The 26,762-nt window shown below is 45.0% G+C and overlaps 1 protein-coding gene across 1 annotated transcript in view; it reads right to left on the reverse strand.

Moving 5' to 3' along the window:
• Positions 1-26,762, reverse strand: part of AHI1 (Abelson helper integration site 1) — a 559,431-nt gene that overhangs the window by 325,746 nt on the left and 206,923 nt on the right. The window contains 2 exon segments of the mRNA XM_029596614.1: positions 13,244-13,323; positions 13,418-13,469. Of these exon segments, the coding sequence (XP_029452474.1) occupies positions 13,244-13,323; positions 13,418-13,469 (132 nt within the window).

Below are 26,762 nucleotides of genomic sequence, written 5' to 3' on the forward strand. Positions count from 1 at the left end.
AGGTCTTTAAGATCATGAGAGGTCTTGAACTAGTAGATGTGACTCTGTTATTTTCACTTTCGAATAATAGAAGGACTAGGGGGCATTAGTTAGCAAGTAGCACATTTAAGACTAATCGGAGAAAATTCTTTTTCACTCAACGCACAATAAAGCTCTGGAATTTGTTGCCAGAGGATGTGGTTAGTGCAGTTAGTGTAGCTGGTTTGGATAAGTTCTTGGAGGAGAAGTCCATTAATGGCTATTAATCAATTTTACTTAGGGAATAGCCACTGCTATTAATTGCATCAGTAGCATGGGATCTTCTTAGTGTTTGGGTAATTGCCAGGTTCTTGTGGCCTGGTTTTGGCCTCTATTGGAAACAGGATGCTGGGCTTGATGGACCCTTGGTCTGACCCAGCATGGCAATTTCTTATGTTCTTATGTTCATCAAAAGTCCATTGGTCCTGCCTTATATGGAGGTATGCCACAGAAGTCCCATATATCATGGAGGTTATTGGGTTCAGTATTCTCAACATGGACCAAGCTGATGTCTGCTGACTTTGCATGATTTCTTCGACTGAAACCATTACATTACCTCTGTTTTTGGATCAATAGATCATGGCCTGAATCGTACTTAGCAGAACCTTAATAAATTCCAATTGAGGTGACAGGTTCAGATGAGACTTGGGTTAACTGATAACAAACTGTGCCTCCACCAGCCAGATGGTGATGTAAATTTATCACATTTAATAAGAAGCTACAAAGTGGTGTACATGAGAAACAAAATATGTATCAGACAGATCAGTTATAACACCAACAATTAGCCAAAATTCTAACTCATTCAAATGCCTTAATAAAATGCCAAGGTTTATACAATTTCTGAAAGTTGAACTAATCCATAATTAACCTAAAGGCTTCAGGCAACAAGTTCTAAAGGGTAGGGCCTAAACATTCTCATCTCTAAATCTCTCAAGATACCATGGAAACCACCACCACAACACTGGGGTGCAAACAATGTATTTGGGGTGGGGGAGCTTGACAAATAGGAGGATGTCCAGCACTTTTGTCCTGGGCTCTTCCTTTTACTCCAACTGAAAAGGATGCTTCTTCTTTTAATGCCTTGGAAATAGAGTGGATTGTATCCACTTTGATGTCCTTCTAGCTACCAATGTTGATGAAATTGCCACTACTGCCCCGGAATTTCCAGGATGGATTGGACACTCATTTGCATGATGGTTATTAATGCTGATTATTGACGTGATACAATGGAGGATTGCTGTTTCCTAGATCATCTTGTTCAGCTCCTCCTTAAAGTCAGCATAGGAAATAGGAGGAGAAATTACATCTTCCTGGGTCAGCTGAGATGTTTTGGTGGCTGTGACCAAGGCTCTTAAAGACTGTTGTAGTCCCCCAGATTCTCTCAAAGGTGAGTTGCACTCTCTGCTGGGATGCTTGGGAGGATGTGTGGCCATCACCAGTACCTGCCTGCTCTCTATACCATGTTCTGCATGCTGATAAAATGGAAGCCTCTGATTTCAACAGGTAAGTGGAGTTAAACAATGGTCTATCTACATGGACTTTATTAACATTCAAAAAACACAAAGGAAGGCGATCTATAAAAGCCGTCAGGTTGAACAAAGGAATAGATGCCAATAGTCTTGAAAAAAACTTTATTGAAGTGGAGATCGATCCGTGCATGCGACTACAAGATACATTACTTTTGCTGGTCATATAATGGTATATATGATCCTCCATACATAAATTGTTTAATTTGTGTACTGAAGAGAATACACGCAAGCCCCTGAGGCAGCCGTCTTGATACGGCGAAACTCGGCCTGAGTCGGGCTACCTTTGTGTCTCCACTTCAATAAAGTTTTTTTCAAGACTATTGGCATCTATTCCTTTGTTCAACCTTTATTAACATTCAACCTTGATGAAGTTGGGTGTTTCTTCGATATTGATGTATGTATAGCTCCTGGGACCTTCAATGTCAATTCTTCTGAAGCAGATGACCTAGACTTGTCTCAAAGAGCATTTTCATGAGCTCTATGTGGGAATGCTGGCCTCTATGAATCATCTCCTTACATATGGAGCATTCAAAGGCATCATGGTCGGCCTCCCTGTAAAGCACACATCTGTCATGGCGATACATGACTGATGGTGACCTCAGGGACACCTTCAGAAGCTGCTGGCTACCTTCTCCTTGAGAAACATCAATGAAAATAGCCATTGTGAAATCAAACAACTGGATTTTGAACAAAAATCTCTACTGATGCCACTCAGTGCACCAATGTCCATGTAATACATGGATAGAGATTAGGTGGAGGCCAAGTAGCTTCACACCTTTATAGACTGCATTTGGATGAACGCTCATTTTCAACTGGTAACTCTCAGCAGAACCAGGGGTCACGATTTGAAGCTCCAGGGAGGAAGATTCAGAACCAATGTCAGGAAGTATTTCTTCACGGAGAGGGTGGTGGATGCCTGGAATGCCCTTCCGGAGAATGTGGTGAAGACCAGAACTGTGAAGGACTTCAAAGAGGCGTGGGATAAACACTGTGGATCCATAAAGTCAAGAGGCCGCCAATGAAGAGTGGGTGACTCGCCAGAATGATGGCTACTGCCTGGAGACAATACCCTTATTCAATAAACATATACATGCTTACTGTGACTCCAACATCGCTCTAAGCTTCAACAGCAAGAGGAAACGTGGAAAAAAGGATTTGCACTCACAAAGAGGGGAGTAGCTGGCTTGTTACGGCGGTTACTACCCCAAACCAAATAAGCCTGATACTTCACTTTCAATGCATATACAGCATAGTTCTCTGCTTCAACGGCAGGGGAGAAGAAAAAACTGATACTTCACACATCCAGCAGAGCTCTCTGCTTCAACGGCAGGGGACAAGAAAAAAGGGTTTGCACTCACAAAGCGGGGAGTAGCTGGCTTGTTACGGCGGTTACTACCCCAAACCAAATGTGCCTGATACTTCACTTTCGATGCATATCCAGCATGGCTCTCTGCTTCAACTTTCGATGCATATCCAGCATGGCTCTCTGCTTCAACGGCATGGGAGAAAGGCTGATACATCACGCATTTCCAGCATAGCTCTCTGCTTCAAAAGCAGGGGAAAAGAAAAACTGATGCTTCACGCATATCCAGCATAGCTTCAACGGCAGGGGAGAAGAAAAAAGGATTCGCACTCACAAAGCGGGGAGTAGCTGGCTTGTTACGGCGGTTACTACCCCAAACCAAATGTGCCTGATACTTCACTTTCGATGCATATCCAGCATGGCTCTCTGCTTCAACGGCATGGGAGAAAGGCTGATACATCACGCATTTCCAGCATAGCTCTCTGCTTCAACAGCAGGGGAAAAGAAAAACTGATGCTTCACGCATATCCAGCATAGCTTCAACGGCAGGGGAGAAGAAAAAAGGATTCGCACTCACAAAGCGGGGAGTAGCTTGCTTGTTACGGCGGTTACTACCCCAAACCAAATGTGCCTGATACTTCACTTTCGATGCATATCCAGCATGGCTCTCTGCTTCAACGGCATGGGAGAAGACTGATACATCACGCATTTCCAGCATAGCTCTCTGCTTCAACGGCAGGAGAGAAGAAAAACTGATTCTTCACGCATATCCAGCATAGCTCCCTGCTTCAACGGCAGGGGAGAAGAAAAACAACCAATAAGGGCTGTATAACATAGTCTGGGTAAAACAAGCATGGGTGTAGCTTGCTTATTGCGGTGGTTACTACCCCTAACTAATCAAGCTAGATATTTCACTTGGATGCAGCTCCATCACTGCTCTCTACGTTAATGGTGGGGGTGGAAGGGAAATAGAACCAAGAGCTAAGAGAAACAGATAAGTATGAGAGAAAAGATGTGTGAAGCTTGCTGGGCAGACTGGATGGGCCGTTTGGTCTTCTTCTGCCGTCATTTCTATGTTTCTATAGATGGACCATTCATCTGATCCAGCTTAGCCATTCTTATGTTCCTAGGCACAAAATAGAAAATTTGTAACTTGAAAAACCAGGGAGGATAACTTTAAAGGACCTGTTATCAGCCATATGCACATGAACATGGCTGCGTGCAGATCTACCCTAGCATTTTATAACCTGCACGGTATCATATATATGCAGATTATAAAATACATGTAATTCGCACATATCTAAAAAAATACATATGAATATAAGTTAGCCAGATAAGTCTTAAAAGTGCTACATATCTGGCTAAGAAAGATAGCTGGATAAGTCTAAAATAAAAGTTATTTATTCAGCTAAATAACATAGCCTGATAAGTCTCAAATAGTGCTACTTATCCAGATAAGTAGCACTATTTGAGACTTATCAGGCCACTTACTTAGTGCAAGTCTCTTATAAATAGCAACTTACACATGTAAACATTGGCCCCATCCAAAAAGTCCTTAGACAGCCCTTTTGTTTTTTACATGAGTATATGTGTGACCCCTATTTATGTCTGTATATATGTGGTTTATAGAACAGCGTATATGCAAGTACATGCTATTTACACGCATGTAATGTTTTGAAAATTAATCTTTAAGAGTTTAAACAACAGCAATATGCTCTGGCTAAACGATTCCCTCCGACACTATGCCTCCAACCGACCCATTAGATCAGCCTACAAAGGAATCCTACATACTCCCTTCTCCTAAGACCACACACCTCAACTCTACGAAAGAACGAGCATTATCGATTGCGGGACCCACCATCTGGAACTCCATGCCCCCTGGCCTATGACAAGAGCAATGCACCCAAAAATTTAAAAAAAAACACCTAAAGACCTGGCTCTTTAAACAGGCATTCCCCGAATAGCGAGCTTTTCACTACCTCACATCCTAGCAACACCCCCAGGCAATTAGTTACCTCCTTACAGTCCCCTTAACTACAATTAGCTTATTACACCTCCCCCCCTGGTTTAATCGTTCTCTGTTACTAAACCATGCAAGACTCCCACATGATAAAAACCTTTAGCCACTCTCTCTTCCCAATTAATTCTATAATGCCACCAATGGCTCCCTGAAAGCTGCATTAACTTATGTTGTCTTTGTATTTCCATTACACTTGGTATTATTTTATTGTTATGCTCCTTTATAATTCCATATTGATTTTCTCTCCTATTATCTTGTTCCTTTTATTGCTCTTCCTTTCTCGTTAACTCCACTATGTTCCATGTACTGCGCTAAGTTCAATGTAAACTGATATGATGTACCTACAAATACCGGCATATAAAAGCGTTTAAATAAATAAATAAATAAATCAAAGAAGTTGAATTGAGGGAAGCCACATAGAAAAAATGTGGTTTTGAGGCGTTTGCAAAAATAGCTACTCTCCAAAAAAAAAAAATGCAACCAATAGGCTCCAAGGAAGAGAGAAAACTGAAGGGTTGGCATGGGATAGCCAGCACATGTTCAATAGAGCATGCTGAAAGCTCTAGAACAGGGGTCGGGAACCTTTTTGGCTGAGAGAGCCATGAACGCCACATATTTTAAAATGTAATTCTGTGAGAGCCATACTAACTACAACCCCCCACCCTCCTAACTCCCCCAAGAACTGCCAAATTAATTTACTACAACCCCCTACTCTCCTGACGCCCCCAAGACCTGCCAAATTAATTTACTACAACCCCCCATCCTCCTAACCCCCCCCCCCCCCCAAGACCTGCCAAATGTCCCTGGTGATCCAGCGGGGGTCCAGGGCTCGCAGACAAATCTTTAATAAAAAAGTAAAAATCTAACAAAATCCCCCACCCTCCTGACGCCCCCCAAGACTTCCAAAATTAATTTACTACAACCCCCACCCTCCTGACCCCCCCAAGACCTGCCAAAAGTCCCTGGTGGTCCAGTGGGGGTCCGGGAGCGATCTCCTGGACTTGGGCTGTCGGCTGCCTGTAGTCAAAATGGCGCCGACGGCCCTTTGCCCTCACTATGTCACTGGGGTCGACCAATGGCAGCGGTAGCCCTTGTAGTAAGGGCAAAGGGCCGTCGACACCATTTTGATTACTGGCAGCCGACGGCCCTTTGCCCTTTCTATGTCACAGGGGCTACCGCCGCCATTGGTCGACCCCAGTGACATAGTGAGGGCAAAGGGCCGTCGGCGCCATTTTGACTACTGGCAGCCGACAGCCCAAGTCCAGGAGATCGCTCCTGGACTGCTCCTGGACCCCCGCTGGAGCACCAGGGACTTTTGGCAGGTCTTGGGGGGCATCAGGAGGGTGGGGGATTTTGTTAGATTTTTACTTTTTTATTAAAGATTTGTCTGCGAGCCTGATGCAGCCATCAAAAGAGCCATATCTGGCTCCCGAGCCATAGGTTCCTGACCCCTGCTCTAGAAGCACTGCAATCATTGCAACAATCTGAGCTACATCTATGAGGACTGCATATCCTGCTTGCAGACAAGTGGGTGTAGACCCATCAAAACCGGGATTGAGATTTCAAAAGGATCCAATCAACAAAGCCAGTTCTCTTTATTTAAGAATGGAAGAAAGTGCACAGGGAAATGACTGTGAACATTTATTTTTTTACAAATCTCTTCAAGGTCCTTAGGCATAGGATGTGTCTGAATCCTCCAGTCTTTTTGGAGATCAGAAAATACTTGGAGAAAAAACCTAGCACTCTCTCCTGAGGACAGATAGGTTTGACTGTTTTTGTCAGCCAGAAGAAGATTTCCAACATGAGTTGGTCCTGGTTTTGGACAATCAGAAGCCCGCTTATTGGAGCTCAGATTAAGTTCTCTAGAAAGGAAGGCAAAGAGATTATACTAATCTGGGGAACCTCCTGGAGCAGATTTCATAGCTATCTATCAAGACAGATGTAGCATAATTTTTCATGGTAAGTGATGACATCTTTCATGTTATTTGGGAAAGATTTGACATTTTCTGGTCTACTTCCCTGACATGATCATAAAAACCATCAAAAAAAAAATCAAGAGATGAAAAATTATTTCTTCAGAGAAAAGGCACCTGCAAGAAAAGTCTCCTGTACGTTCAGTAAAAGACTATCTCTACCAGAAATCGCTGAAAATGTTAAATTTGGTACCACATGCAGTTAACATGACTCACTTATATGACATGATATAACTTTGTCTTAAGAGAAACTGACTTGTTTTAATCAAAGACACAAAAAGTATGGATGGACTTTCTAAGAATTTGCTGTTACTATGCAGAATCCAGAACACCCTGGAGATAAAGAGGACACTTGAAAATATAGAAATAAAATGAAAAAACTGATTTTCTTTTACATTCTGATTAAAAGAAGTCACTATAAAAATACCATACAATATTTTAGAAGTAATATTCTGTACAGAGATATGACTTGAAAATACTCCCCTGCTCTGTTTAGATCTTATAGCAGCCTATACTTTATTCCTGGATAACCCCAAGGCTACTACCCTGTATGCCTTCAACAAACTATATGGATATGCAGAAGAGGTATGAATAACTCGTTTTAACTTGTGTCAAACTATGACTTCTTCCTAGATGAATATTAAGATTTATTAACCAAGATGAAGCATAAGTTAAAATTAACCCCAAGGGATAATAAATCTTAACACTCCATTATTTACATATAGCTGTATACATTTACATTTATCCTGTTCTTTTCTAGCACAAAGAATGTGACAGTGCAACTTAGCAAAAACGTATAAAGTTTTTAAGTGTGCCTAACAGTGGCAAGAAACTGAGTACCCACAGCAAAGTTTCACATGACCAACTAAGGGGGTCATTTTCAAAAGCGATCGCACGCGAAAAGTCCCTTTTCGCATGCGATCACTAAATGTGGGCGGAGTCGGCCCCGGAAGAGGAGGAGTCAGGGTGGCACCGGGGCCGACGCTGCGGACACATCGCTGGCAGTGAAAGGTAAGGACCCTTATTCGCCACCAGTTTCGTGCCGAATAACTACACCTTTTATGGTCTAGTTGCAACGGCACTGTCCCATACTACAATTATCTCAACTTGTCCTCTTGCTTGATAGAAATCAGATGAAGCCATGGTTAGCTGTCTGTAAGTAGAGCTGTGGCCGTGTCATTTTCACACATGGAAGACAGGCCGTTTGCTCTTTCAGTGCATCATATGGGAGTGGATATGCACATAAAGAAGTAAATGTGTCAGAAAATGAGAATTTGTGGAACTAGCTTCTTGACAGTGCAAATGGCTGTTTGTGTATCTCTATAGATAACTCAAACAATGTTTGCTTAAATATAATGATATCTGTGTTAAAGAGCAATTTTTATTATGATTGAGATATGCTGACAGTTCTGAGGATCTGCTTATTTATTGGTCATCTTTTTCGGAATCCTGGTTAATTAAAAATAAACAATAGAAGAGTCATAAACAGAGAACAGTGACCAAAACCTTAAAGAGGATGGAACAGCTCCCCTGTGAGGAAAGGCTGAAGAGGTTAGGGCTGTTCACCTTGGAGAAGAGACGGCTGAGAGGGGACATGATAAAGGTCTTTAAGATCATGAGAGGTCTTGAACAAGTAGATGTGAATTGGTTATTTACACTTTTGAATAATAGAAGGACTAGGGGGCATTCCATGAAGTTAGCAAGTAGCACATTTAAGACTAATCGGAGAAAATTCTTTTTCACTCAACGCACAATTAAGCTCCAGAATTTGTTGCCAGAGGATGTGGTTAGTGCAGTTAGTGTAGCTGGGTTCAAAAAAGGTTTGGATAATTTCTTGGAGAAGTCCATTAACTGCTATTAATCAAGTTTACTTAGGGAATAGCCACTGTTATTAGTTGCATCAGTAGCATGGGATCTTCTTAGATTTTGGGTACTTGCCAGGTTCTTATGGCCTGGATTGGCCACTGTTGGAAACAGGATGCTGGGCTTGATGAACCCTTGGTCTGACCCAGCATGGCAATTTCTTACGTTTTTAGAAAAACTGAGCAGGCCACTGTTGTAAATTATCTTGGGCCTGGAATTTTGGATCAAAGGTAACATGGTGTATGTTGTTGCCTAATACTTGCAGAAAGCCTTAATAATTAACCAGGAAAAAAACAGTGAAAGATTTCAGGAAGGGTGAAACAGTGAAAAATATAAAAAAAAAAAAATTATTCAAAACAAAGCATCCTGTAAAATAATTGGTCAGTCAGTCAATGTTTGTGTTTCTCATTCTGAGAGAAGCTATTAAAAAGAAAAATCCAAACTCAATACAAGTATTAAAATCACTGTTTTCAAGGCTTTAAGATGAGAATGAGGTCACGATCGCCATTACATAATACTTGTTTTAATAACTGATTTACTTGATTCTTTTCCATTCAGTGACATTTGCCATCTCTATAGCCAAAGCAATTTTGTGGGTTATTTTGCAATAAAAAATTCTATCCACAATAACTTTATTCCATCATGTGTACCTAGGAAAACCATAGCTTTTATCCGCATGTAAGAGCTTCCACTGACTGGTGGAGCAGTTAGAACACATGGGCTACCTGTGCTGAGGGGAGCATGGAGAACAAAGACACAATAGAGCAGATAGGCTCCCGGGTTTCCTCATGTAGTGGGAAAGATCCCAGTAGAGTACATGGGACCAAGCACATTGAAGGGGCCCTGGAAGGCCTAAGATCCAGAAAGGGAAAGTGAGATGGAGACTGGCAACTGTGAAGTACTTCCTTCAGTGTTGGAGTCGAACCTGCATCATGTTCGAATTCAGCCACCTTCCCAGACTCCTCAGCTTTGAACACTCAATTTGCAGGCTCGGATGCATGTATTACTAGGACCCAGTGAAGAGACACATAGGGCGTGCGTGTGCATCTGCGCACATGATTCTGAGCACTCTGGTGAGAGAGTCAGCTAGTCGCCCCCAATGATGATGTCACATGTTTAAGATTACTGGATCTGGACTCTTTGCCTTAGTAACAGGTTCCTTGGCCTGTTTCTGGTTCCTGCCTCGCTTGTTGTGTGCCTAGTTCTGGATGCTGCTCCTGCCTGCTTGCTGTCTATCTCAGCCATGAACTGTTCTGGATTCTGCCTGCTGGCTGCCCGTCTCGACCCTGGACCATTCTGGTCTTCTGCTTGCCTGCCTCGACCCTGGACTGGATATTGGATTCTGCTTGTCCGCTGCCTGCCTTGACCCTGGACTGCCTCCTGGCTTCTGCCTGTGCCTGATTGTGCCTTGGAATTTGCACAAGTCCTGCTGGCCATCCACACCGAGGCCTCAAACTGAGGGAACAACGGTTAGTATAGGTGAAGTTTCCACAGGTCCCTCACCACACAGAGGTCCACATCACCGCCTGTGGTGCAATAGGGCTTACGGAGTGGTCAGAGGGCTACCCCCCTGACACCAACAAGGGCTGCCCTCCTAACACATCAGTACTGACTGCACTCCCTGCTCCTTCACCAAGTGTGTTGATGGTGCCAGGGACCAAAGTGTCAGTGGTGCTGACTGCTTCATTGGCACCGATGATGCACGTAACAGTGGCTCCAAATGAGCCAAATAGCATCAACAAATGCCATTTAGAGGGTAAAGTAGCCCAGGAATGCAGAGAGGAACATGCCGGCTTCTGCATCTTGTTCAATCCTTGGACTGCAGAAGATCCGGAGTCCGTTGCCACAGTTAGGGGAGACCTTTTCTGCCGTCATTTCTATGTTTCTATGCTCAATTCAGTACAAAGGGAGTCCAAAGAGGCTGAGCTCTGAGAAAAATAGTTCTGTCTTTTTACTGACTGGTGGAGCTCCTCCATCTTTCTAGGCCCAATTCTGCAGGGATATAGGTGACATTTGACTACAGTCTTAGCAATTGATAATGATCAGGTCCCAAGCACCTGTAGCAGATACCATGGCTGTCTGTGATGGACATCTTATGGCCACAGACACATAGTCCTTACAGCCACTGGTTATGGCCTTCTTGGAGCTGGACTTGTTGACTTTTTTCTTTTTTATCACTGAAAAATGCTCGATGGGGTTAACAAGGCAGCAAGGCACTCAAAAGGTCAAGTAGAAAAAATATTTTCCGCAACAGAAATCAGAAAAATAAGTAGAGAGGAAGGGCACAAGTCCATGTGGAAGGCTGGGCAAAAAAAAAGACTGAGCAGGTTACGAGGCAGCGTGTGCATAGGAAATCCTGCACATGCTCAGTAGTAAAAATTTACTGAGCTAGATATATGGGTCCATTCGGCGTTGTTGGATGATTTCACTTATGTGTCATGACTGATCCCACTGAAATAAAAGGGTAGTGATAGGAAAGGATATCACTGAGCAAAGTAGGCATGAAAACATAGAAAATGCTGAAAATACCTGAAAAGAAAACTAAATAAAGAAAATGGGAAAACCTAAACCAAATGCCTAGGAAAAGCTGAAAAACACTGGGGTTTCTAAAGAGCCTGCAGAAGCTTGGGCCACACCGGAAAATATGTTCTGCTCATGTGACCCAATTGTATTATAGATGAATGGCCTTGTGTTCAGAGAGATGGGGAGGAAGGTGCCATGTCATTTCCTGTTCGCTTTCCCCAGAGCTTTCAGCTCCTTCTTGTGCTGTCCCCCAGCATTCACTCTTTTTATGTCACTTCCCCAGAAGCATTCAGCCCCTCACTTCCCCTAGTATTCACACCCCTCTTACACTATTTCCCCCCCAAGTATTCACATCCTTTACCTACTCCAATATTCACCTCTTCTCAAATTCCACCCCCCTCAAGTATTCACCCCCTTTCCCTCACCACAACTCAGTTTGGCCTCACTGGAGCTCTGGGTGATTCCCTCTTCACCTTTGCTGTTGGCCAAATCCCAGATCCTGAGAGCACAATGAGGTGCTGGACCTGGGGCAGTTTTCACTCGAACCTCTTCTCCTCCGGACAGCAGAACAGAGAAGAATCCAATTCTCCAACTAGCAGGTGGGGGTAGGGGTGGAAAGGATGGGAAATGCTGGAGCATGGAGTGAATGGATTTTCTTTGCTGTCCTGTTAGCTCCAGCCTCAATCCCTCCCCTCCTGTCCCTCCAGTGCTGCTGACTGCCGACAAGAGGTGAGGGGCAGAGCAGGGATGAGCAGATAAAAGCCACTGCTCCCTGCTCCAGCCCCTCTCTCCTGTTTCCACTGCCGTCAGCAGCACTGGGAGGAAGGGACTGCAGCAGGGAGGACAAAGGCTCATCTGTTCTTCCTGTCCGAGTCCCTGCCCTCTGCGGTGGTGCTCAGTTGCCATGGGGCCATGAGGCCAAGAACCATGTCCCACAAAGAAACCTTCGCTCAGCTAACAAAGCACTACTAACAGTTCCTTCAGTAAAATCAGCAAAACTAACCCAAGTAAGAGAAAGGGCCTTATCGCTAGCCGGACCCAGGCTATGGAACACAATGCCCACTGAAATCAGGTTACAGAGTGATCTCAAATCTTTTAAGAAAACCTTAAAGACATGGCTCTTTAAACAAGCCTTTCCTAAAGAGACGGGAGGGTAGAGAGAAAATAAGTACAGAGAAACGCAGAGGAGAATGAACACAACAAAAAGTGCATGATCCTACAACTAAGAAGTAGTAACTCAATAATACACCAGGACTGGACCACCACTACTCAAACATTGATTTTATTAATGAATTTGTAACCGTACTTAATTGGCACCTGCTAAAATGTATGATAACCTACCTATACATACCTTACTTTGTGCCTATTTGTAAACCGTTGCGATGGTACATAACTTAGCCACGGTATAGAAACGGTTTTAAATAAATAAATAAAATAAACCACATTTGGCAACTGAAGGAGGAGCTGCATGTGGCTCCCGTGTCCCAGGTTGGCCACTCCTGGATTACTACACTGAGTAGGTTAAGGCAAAGAACAGGAGCATAACATGAAAATATAAGCTATGCCATTTAGTTTAAAGGCCAGTATACTACCTATTAGGTCTTCCCTGCTACATTACAAGTTATTTATTTGAGAAACATGCACCAGGGATTTGCCCTGTTCTTTACTGGGTACCGCGAGTAGACCCATATTTGTGCAAAGAGCCCTTAAAAAAGGTTCCCCACCCGACTTTATGCATCCACGAAGCATCTAGTTAAGATAAAATACAGATCATTCCTTTCAGTTTATCCATCTTTGAGATCAAGATTGGAAAAAGACCCTTCTTTCAAGTATTTGCAACATCACAAATGGTGCATGGTTAAAAATCCTGCAGAAAAACAAAAACAAAGCCCAACATGATTTCTCTTCTGTTCATGGGTACCCATTCAGACTTATCTAGATTCTTAAGTTTAGACATTCTGCGAATAAGAGAGTCCAAAATGGACTGCACTGCACGGATTTCCCCAACACTTACAGGATATGGATAACCACTGTTTATTGGACTTGCACTTCTGGATTCCCTTGATAAACTCCAAGTCATGGAAGGAGGATAACCTACATTCAAAGTAAACAAGAAATGCACTATTAACACAGTACAGAGTTTTAGATGCATTCTTAATGAAAAAGTACGCTAACAAAATTAACTTACCAGGCTGATCATAAAGGTTCCCAGTTCTCGATGTGTTTAGATGACCTGAATTCTACAAGAGAACAAGAATTTAAGTTTACAAAATGTAACTTGAAAAAGTTGGTCTATGTAAATTTAAAGGAGTGAGGAAATCTGCTGAACTTCTGTATCTTGCATTAATTTGGAACTAATTTTATGATTACTCTTGGGTGAATTCTACGCAACTGCACGGCACAGAATTGTGCAGAATTCCCCTCATGTGCAGAATTTGGAGAGAGGCACAACAGGCCGAGAGCAGAGCCCATCCCACTCACAGTGAAGATGTGTCAGGTCCGGCGTGCTGTCAGTGGAGCCCATCCAGCTCAGGGTGAAGATGTGGCAAGCTCAGCAGGATGTGAGCGGAGCTCATCCTGCTCACAGCTGAAGATGACAGGCCCAGTGAGAGTGCAAAAAGAGAACTGGGATGTGTGTGTGTGTGTGAGAGAGAGAAGGATCCTGTGTGAGGGTGTGTGTGCAAGAGAGAGAGAGCGAGAAAGAGAGAAGGAGAGAGGGAATGTGAATGTAAGGAGAGATTATTAGGGAGTGTGTATATGAATGAGAAACTGGAAGCTGGGGTGTTTTAAAGACAGAAAGGTAGCCTGTGGGAGGGTGTGTTCAAGAGAGAGGGAACCTGTGTGTGTGTGTGTGTGTGTGCAAGAGAGAGAGGGAACCAGTGTAAGGAGGTGTTTGTGCAAGGAGAGAGGTAGCCTGGGTGAGGGAACAGGTGTGTACAAGAGAAAGAGAGAACTAGTTTGAGTGGGGTCCATGAGAGAGAGAGGGAGCCTGTGTGAGGAGGTACGTGTGTGAGAAAGAGGGAGCCTGTGTGAGGAGGTACGTGCGTGAGAACGAGGGAGCCTGTGTGAGGAGGTATGTGCGTGAGAACGAGGGAGCCTGTGTGAGGAGGTATGTGCGTGAGAACGAGGGAGCCTGTGTGAGGAGGTACGTGTGTGAGAAAGAGGGAGCATGTGTGAGGGCAGTATAGAAGAGAGGTCAAATTCTGGCAGTGGAGAGCTGGGGAGTGAAGACAGAGTAGAAGGGGTTGAGCCTAGAGGAGGAGGAGAGAGATAGTAGAGGATGGAGAAGTTAGGGCCTGAGAGGGCAAAGTAAAAGGGGTCTGGCCAGGAAAGTAGAGAGAGACACTCTTACAATGTACTTCTAGGGAAATTCTGCCCCAAATATTTAAAACTCCGCACCTTTGCATAATAATTTTAAATTAATTGCTGAAAGACTATGATATCTATTGTATCATTCTGACCAATATGAATTATGCAGAGCTTTATATTTTCCTGTGCTGAACTCCCCCAGGAGTTTACAATACAATTGGCTATTGACACAGTAAAAGATATCAGCAGAAATAGAAGACCTACATCACCATTTTGCTAGGAGATCAGTGGGACAACAAGCAGAAAATAATCCATGATCAAATCTCCTATTGTGTCATAGCTATCTACAATTAAGTGGGACGTAACATCCACACAGTGTGTCCCCGGTGATTCAATGCAAATGAATAGCATAGGGACTTTGTTAGTAAAACAAACTCAAACCACCACAAAACAGAGAAAAGAAGTGAATTTCAATCTGTTATATAAATACTATCGCACCCTTCAGCCATCTGTGCATCCAAGGAATGCAAATGGACATCTTAATGAATAATCAGATAGCATGCCTACAAACCAATTATGAAAAAGGAATTTGCATTAAAAGTTTTCAGAACACTCCATATGCAAATCTGCCATAACAGGACAGTGTCTATGCAAAAAAGAAACCAGACAATCAAAACATATAATTTGTTTTGTAATTAGTTATCTATAGTTTCCTATTTTAAAACAGCCACAACAAAATCATAGTAAAGTGGCAGTCCATCTGTACAAGAGTTACTATATGCTGTAGCTCCAGGTCTGCAGAGAGATCAAGCCAGCCCTAGATTAACTCTAACTGCATGTATGGACTTACGGATCTGATTTCTTAAGAAATAGAACTACAAATTCATGGATATAGTAAATGGAGAATCAGGACTGGCTCAGCCTCTTCTTATGGATACGAAATAGCATGAGGATCTTAATTTTATCCCAAATATTTTTCAGTCTGACCAAATTATTTAACTTGGGTAAACAAAGTACTCACAAGTAGCTGCAATATTCTATTAGCAAAAAAAAAAAAAAAAAAAAAAAAGAATTTGTGAGGATGATATTGACAAGAAAATGGAGTTCCTAAATTCAGACACCTAAAGCCTGGATTTCTCAAAATGCTATAAATGTATTTATTTATTTAAGCTTATTTATAGAACACGCCTTCCCACGTTCAGGGAAGTTTACAAAGATATATTCAAAGATAAAACAAGATGAAGTAAGAAAACATAGAAATATAAATAAATTAGTCCTAACATAATAAAAAATATCAATATAAAATAAAACATCATGAGATAAAAGCTACAACAAAAATAAAGTCTCATATATAGTAAAAGTGCGTGCGAAAAATAAAATAACAAAACGCAAGCGAACCCAACTCCGAGGGGTGGTGGGTGGGTTTCGTGAGCACTAACATCCTGCTGTTCTGTGAGAACACCTGTTACAGGTAAGCAACTCTGCTTTCTCACAGGACAAGCAGGATGGTAGTCCTCACATATGGGTGAGTAGCGAGCTGAGGATGCCCGAGTAAATGTACCAAAAGCATCCAAAGACGTGCAACAGGGATGGGTTTGGTTAGGAGGGCATCCTGAAAACCCCCAATGGGTTGCAGGAAGGATGTTTGAATCTTAAGCTGAGAATAAATTGCGTAGAACAGACTGGTCAAAAATGGAATCTTGCCTGCCAGCCTTGTCCAGGCAATAATGGGCTGCAAAGGTATGGAGAGAACTCCAAGTGGCAGCCCTATCCTGTGTGAGGGTGTGTGCATGCAAGAGAGAGAGAGCCTGTGAGAGGGAATGTGAATGTAAGGAGAGATTATTAGGGAGTCTGTATATGAATGAGAAACTGGAAGCTGAGGGCCGACATTATAGCGAGGAGAAATGGAGAAATTACTTACCTGATAATTTCGTTTTCCTTAGTGTAGACAGATGGACTCAGGACCAATGGGTATAATGTACTCTTGATAGCAGTTGGAGACGGATCAGATTTCAATCAGACGTCAGCGCTAGTACATATACCCCTGCAGGAAGTGCAGCTCTTCAGTATTCTCGAAAAGCATTGTGGATATATGTATGACTATGACTGAATAATCTGAATGACTTGATTAACGTTATAACTTGGGTAACTTGATTAACTTTATAACTTGGGTAACTTGTTTAATTTAAACTGGTTGAATTGTCTATAGCTGGAGACCGCCAGTGCCCTTAAACGATAAACGTCGACACCCGGTAGGATGGGCGTCCTAAATGAAGGAAAGCATGGCTTACCCGTGAATCACTCGCTCCAGGGGATGTACCCCAAGAATTCCATGAGTAACGGCAGCCGTGGGTGGGATGCTGAGTCCATCTGTCTACACTAAGGAAAACAAAATGATCAGGTAAGTAATTTCTCCATTTCCTAGCGTGTAGCAGATGGACTCAGGTCCAATGGGATGTATAAAAGCTACTCCCGAACTGGGTGGGAGGCTGCCCGTGACCCACTTAGTACTGCCTTTGCAAATGCTGTGTCCTCCCGAGCCTGAACATCCAGGCGGTAAAACCTGGAGAAGGTGTGGATGGAGGACCATGTCGCCGCCCTGCAGATCTCGGCGGGTAACAGCATCTTGATTTCCGTCCAGGACACTGCCTGGGCTCTAGTAGAATGGGCCTTGACCTGTAGAGGCGGTGGTTTGCCTGCTTCTACGTAGGCCGCTTTGATGACTTCTTTGATCCAGCGGGCTATGGTTGCTTGCGAGGCCGCGTCCCCTTGCTTCTTCCCGCTGTGAAGGACGAATAAATGATCCGTCTTTCGTACGGATTCCGACCTTTCCAGGTATCGGATCTCTTGAAGATTCACTTCCGCCCATGACATTAGGAGGTTTATTTCCAGAGACAGCTGTTGGCTTCTGGTTCCTCCCTGACAGTTGATATAGGCCACTGTTGTGGCGTTGTCCAAAATTACTCTGACCGCTTTTCCTCGGAGTCTGTGACCGAACCTTAGGCAGGTTAGTCTGACTGCCCGGGCTTCTAGGCGATTGATGTTCCATCCCGACTCTTCTTCGTTCCATTGTCCTTGGGCGGTTAGCTCCTGGCAGTATGCTCCCCATCCTCGTAGGCTGGCATCCGTGGTGAGTAGGATTCAGGTTGGGGAGGATAGTCTCGTTTCCTGGCTCAGATGGGCTTCTTGTAGCCACCATCGTAGTTGGGCCCAAACTCTGTCCGGGAGCTGAAGCCGTACAGTCCAGTTCTGGGGACAGTGGATTCCATCGTGATAGTAGTGAGCGTTGTAGGGGTCTCTTGTGAGCTCGTGCCCATGGGACTACTTCCAGTGTGGATGCCATGAGGCCAAGAACTTGTAGGGAATCCCATGCTCTGGGGTGGAATTCGCTCAACAGGGTTCATAATTGGGTCATCAGTTTTGATCTCCTTGTAGGTGTCAGGATGACCTTGTCTTGTTTGGTGTCAAACCGGACTCCCAAGTATTCTAGAGATTGGGAAGGCTGCAGGCAGCTCTTGTTTGTGTTGACCACCCACCTGAGGCTCTCCAGTATAGTTTTGACTCTGTTGGTTGCCTGGTGGCTTTCCTCTGGGGATTTTGCTCTGATCAGCCATTCGTCCAGATAAGGTTGCACTAGGATTCCTTCCTTCTTCGGTATTGCTGCCACCAACACTATGATCTTGGTGAACATCCGGGGTGCAGTGGCTAACCCAAAAGGTAGTGCCAAGAAATAGTACTGATGGTCCAGGATCGAGAAGCGTAGGAAACGCTGATGCTCTTGATGGATCGGAATGAGTAGGTAGGCTTCTGACAGATCCAAGGAGGTAAGAAACTCTCCCGGTTGTATCGCCCTCATTACTGAGTGTAGGGTTTCCATGTGGAAGCAAGGAATCTTCAGGTGAACGCTGACCGACTTGAGGTCCAGGATAGGTCTGAACCGTTCCTTCCTTCTTGGGAATGATAAAATAGATGGAATAATGGCCAGTATTTATTTGTTGTGGAGGCACCGGTGTTATAGCCTCAAAGGCTAGTAATCTGGTCAGTGTAGCTTCCACTGCCATTCTCTTGGAAGAGTTGTGGCAGGGAGATTCCACAAACTTGTCCGGAGGGACGTGGTGGAAATCCAGGTAATATCCCTCTCGAATGATGTATAGGACCCACTTGTCTGGTTATCTCGACCCATCTTTGGTAAATAGGGCCAGTCTGCCTCCTATGGCTTCTTCCTTTGGATGGGTCAGCTGATTTTCATTGTGGGATGCGGCTGGGCCCGTGGTGGCTCCCCTTTTATTGTGCTTGTTCCGAAAGGACTGGCTCCGGCCTGCGGGGCGGGTCACTTGATATGAGCTTCTATATGGGTTGAAACGCTGTGATCCTCTGCCCCTGGAGGTCCAGGGGAAGGATCGTTGGTTTCTCTTATTCCTGTCCTCCGGTAGCCGCGGCAGTGGGGATTCGCCCCACTTGTTGGCTAGTTTCTCTAGTTCGCTTCCGAACAGGAGTGATCCCTTGAAAGGCATCCTTGTGAGTCTCGTTTTGGAGGATACGTCGGCTGACCAATTTCAAAGCCAGATTTGTCTCCTGGCTGCCTCGGCGGATGAGACTCCTCTAGCTGCTGTGCATACCACACCCGAAGCGGTGTCCGCGAGGAATGATACAGCTGGTTCCAGGGCTTCCCCAGGAGTGTTGTTCCTGGTCTGTGCTAAGCAGGCGCGTGTCACCACGGCACAGCAGGCCGCGATCTGTAAAGACATAGCGGAGACGTCAAAGTACTGTTTGAGGATAGATTCCAGACGTCTGTCTTGAGCATCCTTGAGTGCTGCTCCTCCCTCCACCAGGCGACAAGGCGATAGCAAAAGCCAGAAGAATGCTGGGCTGCATAGAGAGAGGAATATCGAGTAAGAAAAGGGAAGTGATTATTCCCTTGTACAGGTCCTTGGTGAGGCCTCACCTGGAGTACTGTGTTCAGCTCTGGAGACCGTATCTACAAAAAGACAAAGACAAGATGGAAGCGGTACAGAGAAGGGCGACCAGGAAGGTGGAGGATCTTCATCGCATGACGTACGAGGAGAGATTGAAGAATCTAAATATGTACACCCTGGAGGAAAGGAGGAGCAGAGGTGATATGATACAGACTTTCAGATACTTGAAAGGTTTTAATGATCCAAAGACAACGACAAACCTGTTCCGTAGGAAAAAAATCAGCAGAACCAGGGGTCACGATTTGAAGCTCCAGGGAGGAAGATTCAGAACCAATGTCAGGAAGTATTTCTTCACGGAGAGGGTGGTGGACGCCTGGAATGCCCTTCCGGAGGATGTGGTGAAGACCAGAACTGTGAAGGACTTCAAAGGGGCGTGGGATAAACACTGTGGATCCATAAAGTCAAGAGGCTGCCAATGAAGAGAGGGTGACTCGCCAGAATGACGGCTACTGCCTGGAGTCAATACCCTTATTCAATAAACATACACATGCTTACTGTGACTCCAACATCGCTCTAAGCTTCAACAGCAAGAGGAAATGTGGAAAAATGGATTTACACTCACAAAGAAGGGAGTAGCTGGCTTGTTACGGCGGTTACTACCCCAAACCAAATAAGCCTGATGCTTCACCTTCAATGCATATACAGCATAGTTCTCTGCTTCAACGGCAGGGGAGAAGAAAAAAGGGTTCGCACTCACAAAGCGGGGAGTAGCTGGCTTGTTACGGCGGTTACTACCCCAAACCAAATGTGTCTGATACTTCACTTTCGATGCATATCCAGCATGGCTCTCTGCTTCAACGGCATGGGAGAAGACTGATACTACACGCATTTCCAGCATAGCTCCCTGCTTCAACAGCAGGGGAGAAGAAAAACAACCAATAAGGACTGTATAACATAGTATGGGTAAAACAAATAAGCATGGGTGTAGCTTGCTTATTGCGGCGGTTACTACCCCTACTACCCCTAACTAATCAAGCTAGATATTTCAAGGGTGGGGGTGGAAGGGAAATAGAACCAAGAGCTAAGAGAAACAGATAAGAGAGAAAAAATGTGGGAAGCTTGCTGGGCAGACTGGATGGGCCGTTTGGTCTTCTTCTGCCGTCATTTCTATGTTTCTATGTTTCTATAGTAGTGCGCTTCAAGACCACGCAGACCATGGCATCCACTTTCGGACATGCCAGGAGATCTTTGGTGGCTGGGTCCAGAGGGTACATGGCTGCCAGAGTCCCAGTGGGATGCCCCAGAAATCCCTTTGAACGTGGTTTCTGGGGCATCCCATTCCAGGTCAATTAGTTGCTGGACGGCTTGTAAAAGCGGGAAATGGCGGGAGGTCTGACGAAGTCCCTCCAAAAGTGGGTTCGTCTTAGGTTCCCCCGAGGCACTTTTGCCCGGGATGGCAAGCTCTTTTAAGCTGTGCGTGACCAGGTCTGGAAGTTCGTCCTTGGTGAAGAAGCGTCTCATGGTTCGGTGGGGTTCTGTTCCCGGAGGGAGTTCCCCCTTCCTCCAGGGGTTCTTACTCCTCATCTGAGATGTCCGTGTCCCCGAAGGTGGGGCTTCTGGGCGGTGGGATCACTTCCCTGGGCATAGAGAGAGTCCTGGCATGCTGAGGTCCTCTGGTGGAGCCTGAGGCCGCATTATAGCATGGACCGAGGATGCCATGTGACCTAGCAAAGTCAGGAAGTGACGAGCGATTGTGGATTGACAAGTCTGCATTTGTTGCGCCAGGGTCGTGATAGTGGAAGCACGATCCCATGGGAGAAAAGCTTTTGCCTGTGTGGTGTCCAAGTCTGCTCCTATAAAGTAGAGGATTTGAGATGGAATCAGATTGGACTTTGGATAGCTAATGAGAAATCTGAGTAACAGTAGCACCTGGAGCATTAGGTGCAAGGAGGTTAGAATGTCCTTCTGAGATGAAACCCTTATCAACCAAAAGTCGAGATAAGGGTAGATTTGAATGCTCTGTTGTCGGCGATAGGCTGCGACCACAGTCAGGAACTTGGTGAAGACTCAAGGTGCTGATGCTAGGCCGAATGGGAGCACTCGATACTGGAAGTGTCTGTGCCCGACTAAGAACCAGAGATACTTTCGATGAGACGGTGTTATCGCTATGTGTAGGTCTAGAGAGCACAGCCAATCATCCCCTCTGCAGAAGAGGGAGGAGGGAGCCCAAGGTTACCATCCTGAACTTTTCTTTCTGAAGATACTTGTTTAAGGCACACAGATCCAAGATTGGACGAACGCCACCTGACCTTTATGGAATTAGGAAATACAGAGAATAGAACCCTTGTCCCTGCTGGGAAGGGGGCACTGGTTCTATTGTCTGTGTTTGGAGGAGGGTTAATATTTCCTCCTCCAGGAGCGGAAGGTGTTCGGATAAACCCCACCACAGCCGAGGTGGGGAGTCCGCTGGTATTGAAAGGAAGTTGAGATGGTAACCTTGAGCCACTACAGAGAGTACCCATTGGTCTGTAGTGATTGCGAACCAGGTGTTGGTGAAGTGGCACAAGCGGCTGCCTACTGGTACAGACTGTAGAGGAGGTTGGCAAATGCTCTCTAGCCGGAAGTCCAAATCCCGAAGCCCGGCCAGGTTGTGGAGCTGGTTGGGCTTTTGGGAGGTCTGGATTGACGGGTTTGACTTTTTTGTAAGGCCTGGTCGGGCGACCATGAGCTGAAAGAGGATAATATCTACGAGCCTTGTAGGTTGTCCTCTTTGTCTCCCTCCTGAATGGCCGTTTTGAGGTAGAGGGAAAATCTGAAGGAACAGAAGAGAGTTGGCATAATGTCTCGTGGTGGTCCTTGAGCTGTGCAACAGTCTCCTGGATCTTATCCCCGAATAGATTATTGCCAGCACAGGGGAGGTCCGCTAATCTTTCCTGGACTTCAGGCCTTAAATCGGAAGACTTCAGCCAGGCCCATCTTCTGGCATTAATCCCCACTGCAGACACTCGAGAGGCTGTGTCAAAGATGTCATACGCAGCGCGGACTTCATGCTTGCCAGCATCTAGGCCTTTCTGGACCATGGATTTGAGTTGGTCCTGGAACTGCTCTGGAAGGAAGTTTGAAAAAGCTTGAATTTTCTTGAAAAGGTTTCTAGTATACTGCATCATATATAATTGATATGAAGCAATACGGGAAATAAGCATGGAGCCATGGATTACTCGACGTCCCAAGGATTCCAGAAACCTTTGTTCTTTCCCTGGACGTGTTTAAGAATGAGGCCTAGGGTGCCTTGCTTTCTTCTGGGCAGACTCTATTATTACAGACTGGTGGGAAAGCTGGGTTTTCTGAAACCCAGGGGCTGTCTATACCAAGTAGGTGGCATCCGTCTTACGATTTACCGATGGTACAGAATCTGGATGCTCCCAGTTACTCTGAAGATCAAGAAGAAATTCATGAACAGGTATGGATATAATCTCCTTGGAGGCATCTACAATACTGCTCTATGCTTCAACGGCAAGAGGAAATGTGGAAAAAAGGATTTGCATCCACAAAAAAGCAGGAGAGTAGCTTGCTTGTTACGGCAGTTACTACCCCAAATCAAATAAGCCTGATACTTCACTTTCAATGCACATCCAGCATAGCTCTCTCCTTCAACGGCAGGGAAAATGAAGAAAAGATGATTTATATCAGCATCAACCAACAAGGAATGAATTACATAGTCTGGGTAAACAAATAAGCATGGGAGTAGCTGGCTTGTTACGGCGGTTACTACCCCAAATCAAATAAGCCTGATACTTGACTTGGAATAAGTATCCAGCACAGCTCACTGCTTCAGCAACAGAGGGAATTAAGTAAAGAGGATTTTTATTCAGACAACCAACAATGGCTGAATTGCACATGCAGGGTAAACAACGGGAGTAGCTTGCTTATTACGGCGGTTACTACCCCAAACCAATTAGCTAGATACTTCACTTAGATGCAGCTCCAGCACTGCTGTCTGCATCGATGGTGGGGGTGGAAGGGAATTGGAACCAAATAGTTACCAATAAGGGCCCTGACCTCAGCGGTCAGAGAAACAGGTTATGAAAACAAATAGGTGTGAAAGCTTGCTGGGCAGACTGGATGGGCCGTTTGGTCTTCTTCTGCCGTCACTTCTGTGTCACTTCTATATGTTACAAACTGGAGCACCTCCAGCATTTTGTGCCTGGAGTCCTCCCCTGTCTGAAGCTTGAAGGGAATGGCCTCAGACATTTCCTTGATAAAGCTTATAAAGGACAGATCCTCTGGAGGGGAACATCTCTCCTCAGGAGGAAATGGCTCGGAAGGAATGTCCTCAGAATCCTGGGACTGAGAGGAATCATCTGTCCAGGGCTGATATGGCTGGTCACCAGATCCGACGGAATCTCCATAAGGCAGAAAAGGGGCTATCCTCGTGGGATCCGGTCGAGGAACCGATGGCACTGGAGGAGGCATCGAGGGCAACAGAGGCACCGAGGGCATCGACAGAGGCACCGATCGAGGACGATGCGATATCGAAGATGAAATCGGCACCGATGGGACTGGTGACCTCAATGGATGTCTCGGTGGCAGGACTCTGGACGGCCCCGGAATTGGTTCCGGCATCGGTGATTCTTCTTCCTTCGATGATAAGGGAATCAGAGTCGATGGAGTAGGATATATCAGTGTTTTCGGGGGCACCAATGGAAGAGCCCCGATCAAGTGTCCAATCTATCCAGCAATGGAGCTAACATCGTGGGCATCAGATCGGTGACCAGAATCAGAGGAGGTGCCGTTGTCGATGGAGGCCAAAGACCTTGGAGTGCTTGTATAATGACCTCTTGAACCATCCGGTTCAATTCCTCAAAGAAGGCTGGTGCTTGTAACACCAGTTCCGGAGTAGGAGGCATTATAGGCGTCACCAGAGGGTCTACCGATGAAAGTGGAGTCACGGCTCCTGGCACCAATGAAGGTGGGGGATGCCTCGGTGATCCAGTCTCAGAGGAGGCTGGGGGCTCCACTGGATGGGATTTCTTCCTAGGAGTCTCTGTCGACGCAGATGCCAAGGGCTTTCCTGGATAGGCAGATTGAGTCTTACGATGACGATGCCGGTGTTTCTCTCGGTGCTCGGCCCGAACTTTCTCTGGCGACGAGGAACATGAGGTGGACGACTTTGGAGTGGCTGTGGTCAAATGAGAACTGCCGGTGTCCACCTGTTGATGAGAGGTGGACGGTGCTGGCTCTGATGACGTCGAGGCCTTCGACGGAGTTGATTATTTCTTCCTGGAAAACATACTCCATCTTTTCTAATCGAGCCTTGCGGCCCTTTGGCGTCATTTGGGCACATTTGGTACATGTGAGAACGTCATGGTCCGCCCCTAAACATAAGACTCAAACCTTATGTGGGTCTGTGATTGACACTGTCTGTGGACATTCGGGGCATCGATGAAAACCTGACGCCATGGCTCTGAAAAAAAATGTAACCGCGATGCGGTCGGTGGCCAGTAGGCCTCAGAAGGAAAAGCCGTTGGGAACCGACTGCAAATGAAAGTAAAGCCTTACCTTTACGTCCGTGGATATCGAATCGATAGGGGGACCCCGGATGGGGTAAAATTTGTCAAACTTTTTAAGAAAGTTCCGTGAGGAAAATTCCTGTCAGGAATATGAAGAGAGCTCCTTAACCCGCGTGGCTATTGCTGCACGGGAAAAAAAAAAAGAGACTGAAGGGGGACCCCTGCTGGATGCAGGGTTGATAGCATGCTGGGCATGCTCAGTGGTGCCAGTCAAAGTTCTAGAAACTTTGACAAAAGTGTTCCGTGACTGGGCTCCATCCTGATGATGTCACCCATATGTGAGGACTACCATCCTGCTTCTCCTGTGAGAAGGGGTTTGATATGTTTTAAGAACATAAGAACATGCCATACTGGATCAGACCATGGGTCCATCAAGCCCAGCATCCTGTTTCCAACAGTGACCAATCCAGGCCATAAGAACCTGGCAAGTACCCAAAAAATAAGTCTATTTCATGTTACCGTTTCTAGTAATAGCAGTGGCTATTTTCTAAGTCAACTTAATTAATAGCAGGTAATGGACTTCTCCTCCAAGAACTTATCCAATCCTTTTTTAAACACAGCTATACTAACTGAACTAATCACGTCCTCTGGCAACAAATTCCAGAGTTTAATTGTGCGTTGAGTGAAGAAGAACTTTCTCCGATTAGTTTTAAATGTGCCACATGCTAACTTCATGGAGTGCCCCCTAGTCTTTCTATTATCTGAAAGACTAAATAACCGATTCACATCTACCCGTTCTAGACCTCTCATGATTTTAAACACCTCTATCATATCCCCCCTCAGCCGTCTCTTCTCCAAGCTGAAAAGTCCTAACCTCTTTAGTCTTTCCTCATAGGGGAGCTGTTCCATTCCCCTTATCATTTTGGTCGCCCTTCTCTGTACCTTCTCCATCGGAATTATATATTTTATGAGATACGGCGACCAGAATTGTGGGTGGGGTCTCACCATGGAGCGATACAGAGGCATTATGACATTTTCCGTTTTATTCACCATTCCCTTCCAAATAATTCCCAACATTCTGTTTGCTTTTTTGACTGCCGCAGCACACTGAACCGACGATTTCAATGTATTATCCACTATGATGCCTAGATCTCTTTCTTGGGTGGTAGCACCTAATATGGAACCTAACATTGTATAACTATAGCATAGGTTATTATTCCCTATATGCATCACCTTGCACTTATCCACATTAAATTTCATCTGCCATTTGGATGCCCAATTTTCCAGTCTCACAAGGTCTTCCTGCAATTTATCACAATCTGCTTGTGATTAATTACTCTGAACAATTTTGTATCATCTGCAAATTTGATTACCTCACTCATCGTATTTCTTTCCAGATCATTTATAAATATATTGAAAAGTAAGGGTCCCAATACAGATCTCTGAGGCACTCCACTGCCCACTCCCTTCCACTGAGAAAATTGTCCATTTAATCCTACTTTCTGTTTCCTATCTTTTAGTCAGTTTGTAATCCACGAAAGGACATCGCCACCTATACCATGACATTTTACTTTTCCTAGAAGCCTCTCATGAGGAAATTTATCAAACGCTTTCTGAAAATCCAAGTACACTACATTTACCGGTTCACCTTCATCCACATGTTTAACTCCTTCAAAAAGGTGAAGCCGATTTGTGAGGCAAGACTTGCCTTGGGTAAAGCCATGCTGACTTTGTTCCATTAAACCATGTCTTTCTATATGTTCTGTGATTTTGATGCTTAGAACACTTTCTTTGGTGT

This window comes from Rhinatrema bivittatum, chromosome 3 (genome assembly GCF_901001135.1).
Source record: "Rhinatrema bivittatum chromosome 3, aRhiBiv1.1, whole genome shotgun sequence".
Taxonomy (NCBI): domain Eukaryota; kingdom Metazoa; phylum Chordata; class Amphibia; order Gymnophiona; family Rhinatrematidae; genus Rhinatrema; species Rhinatrema bivittatum.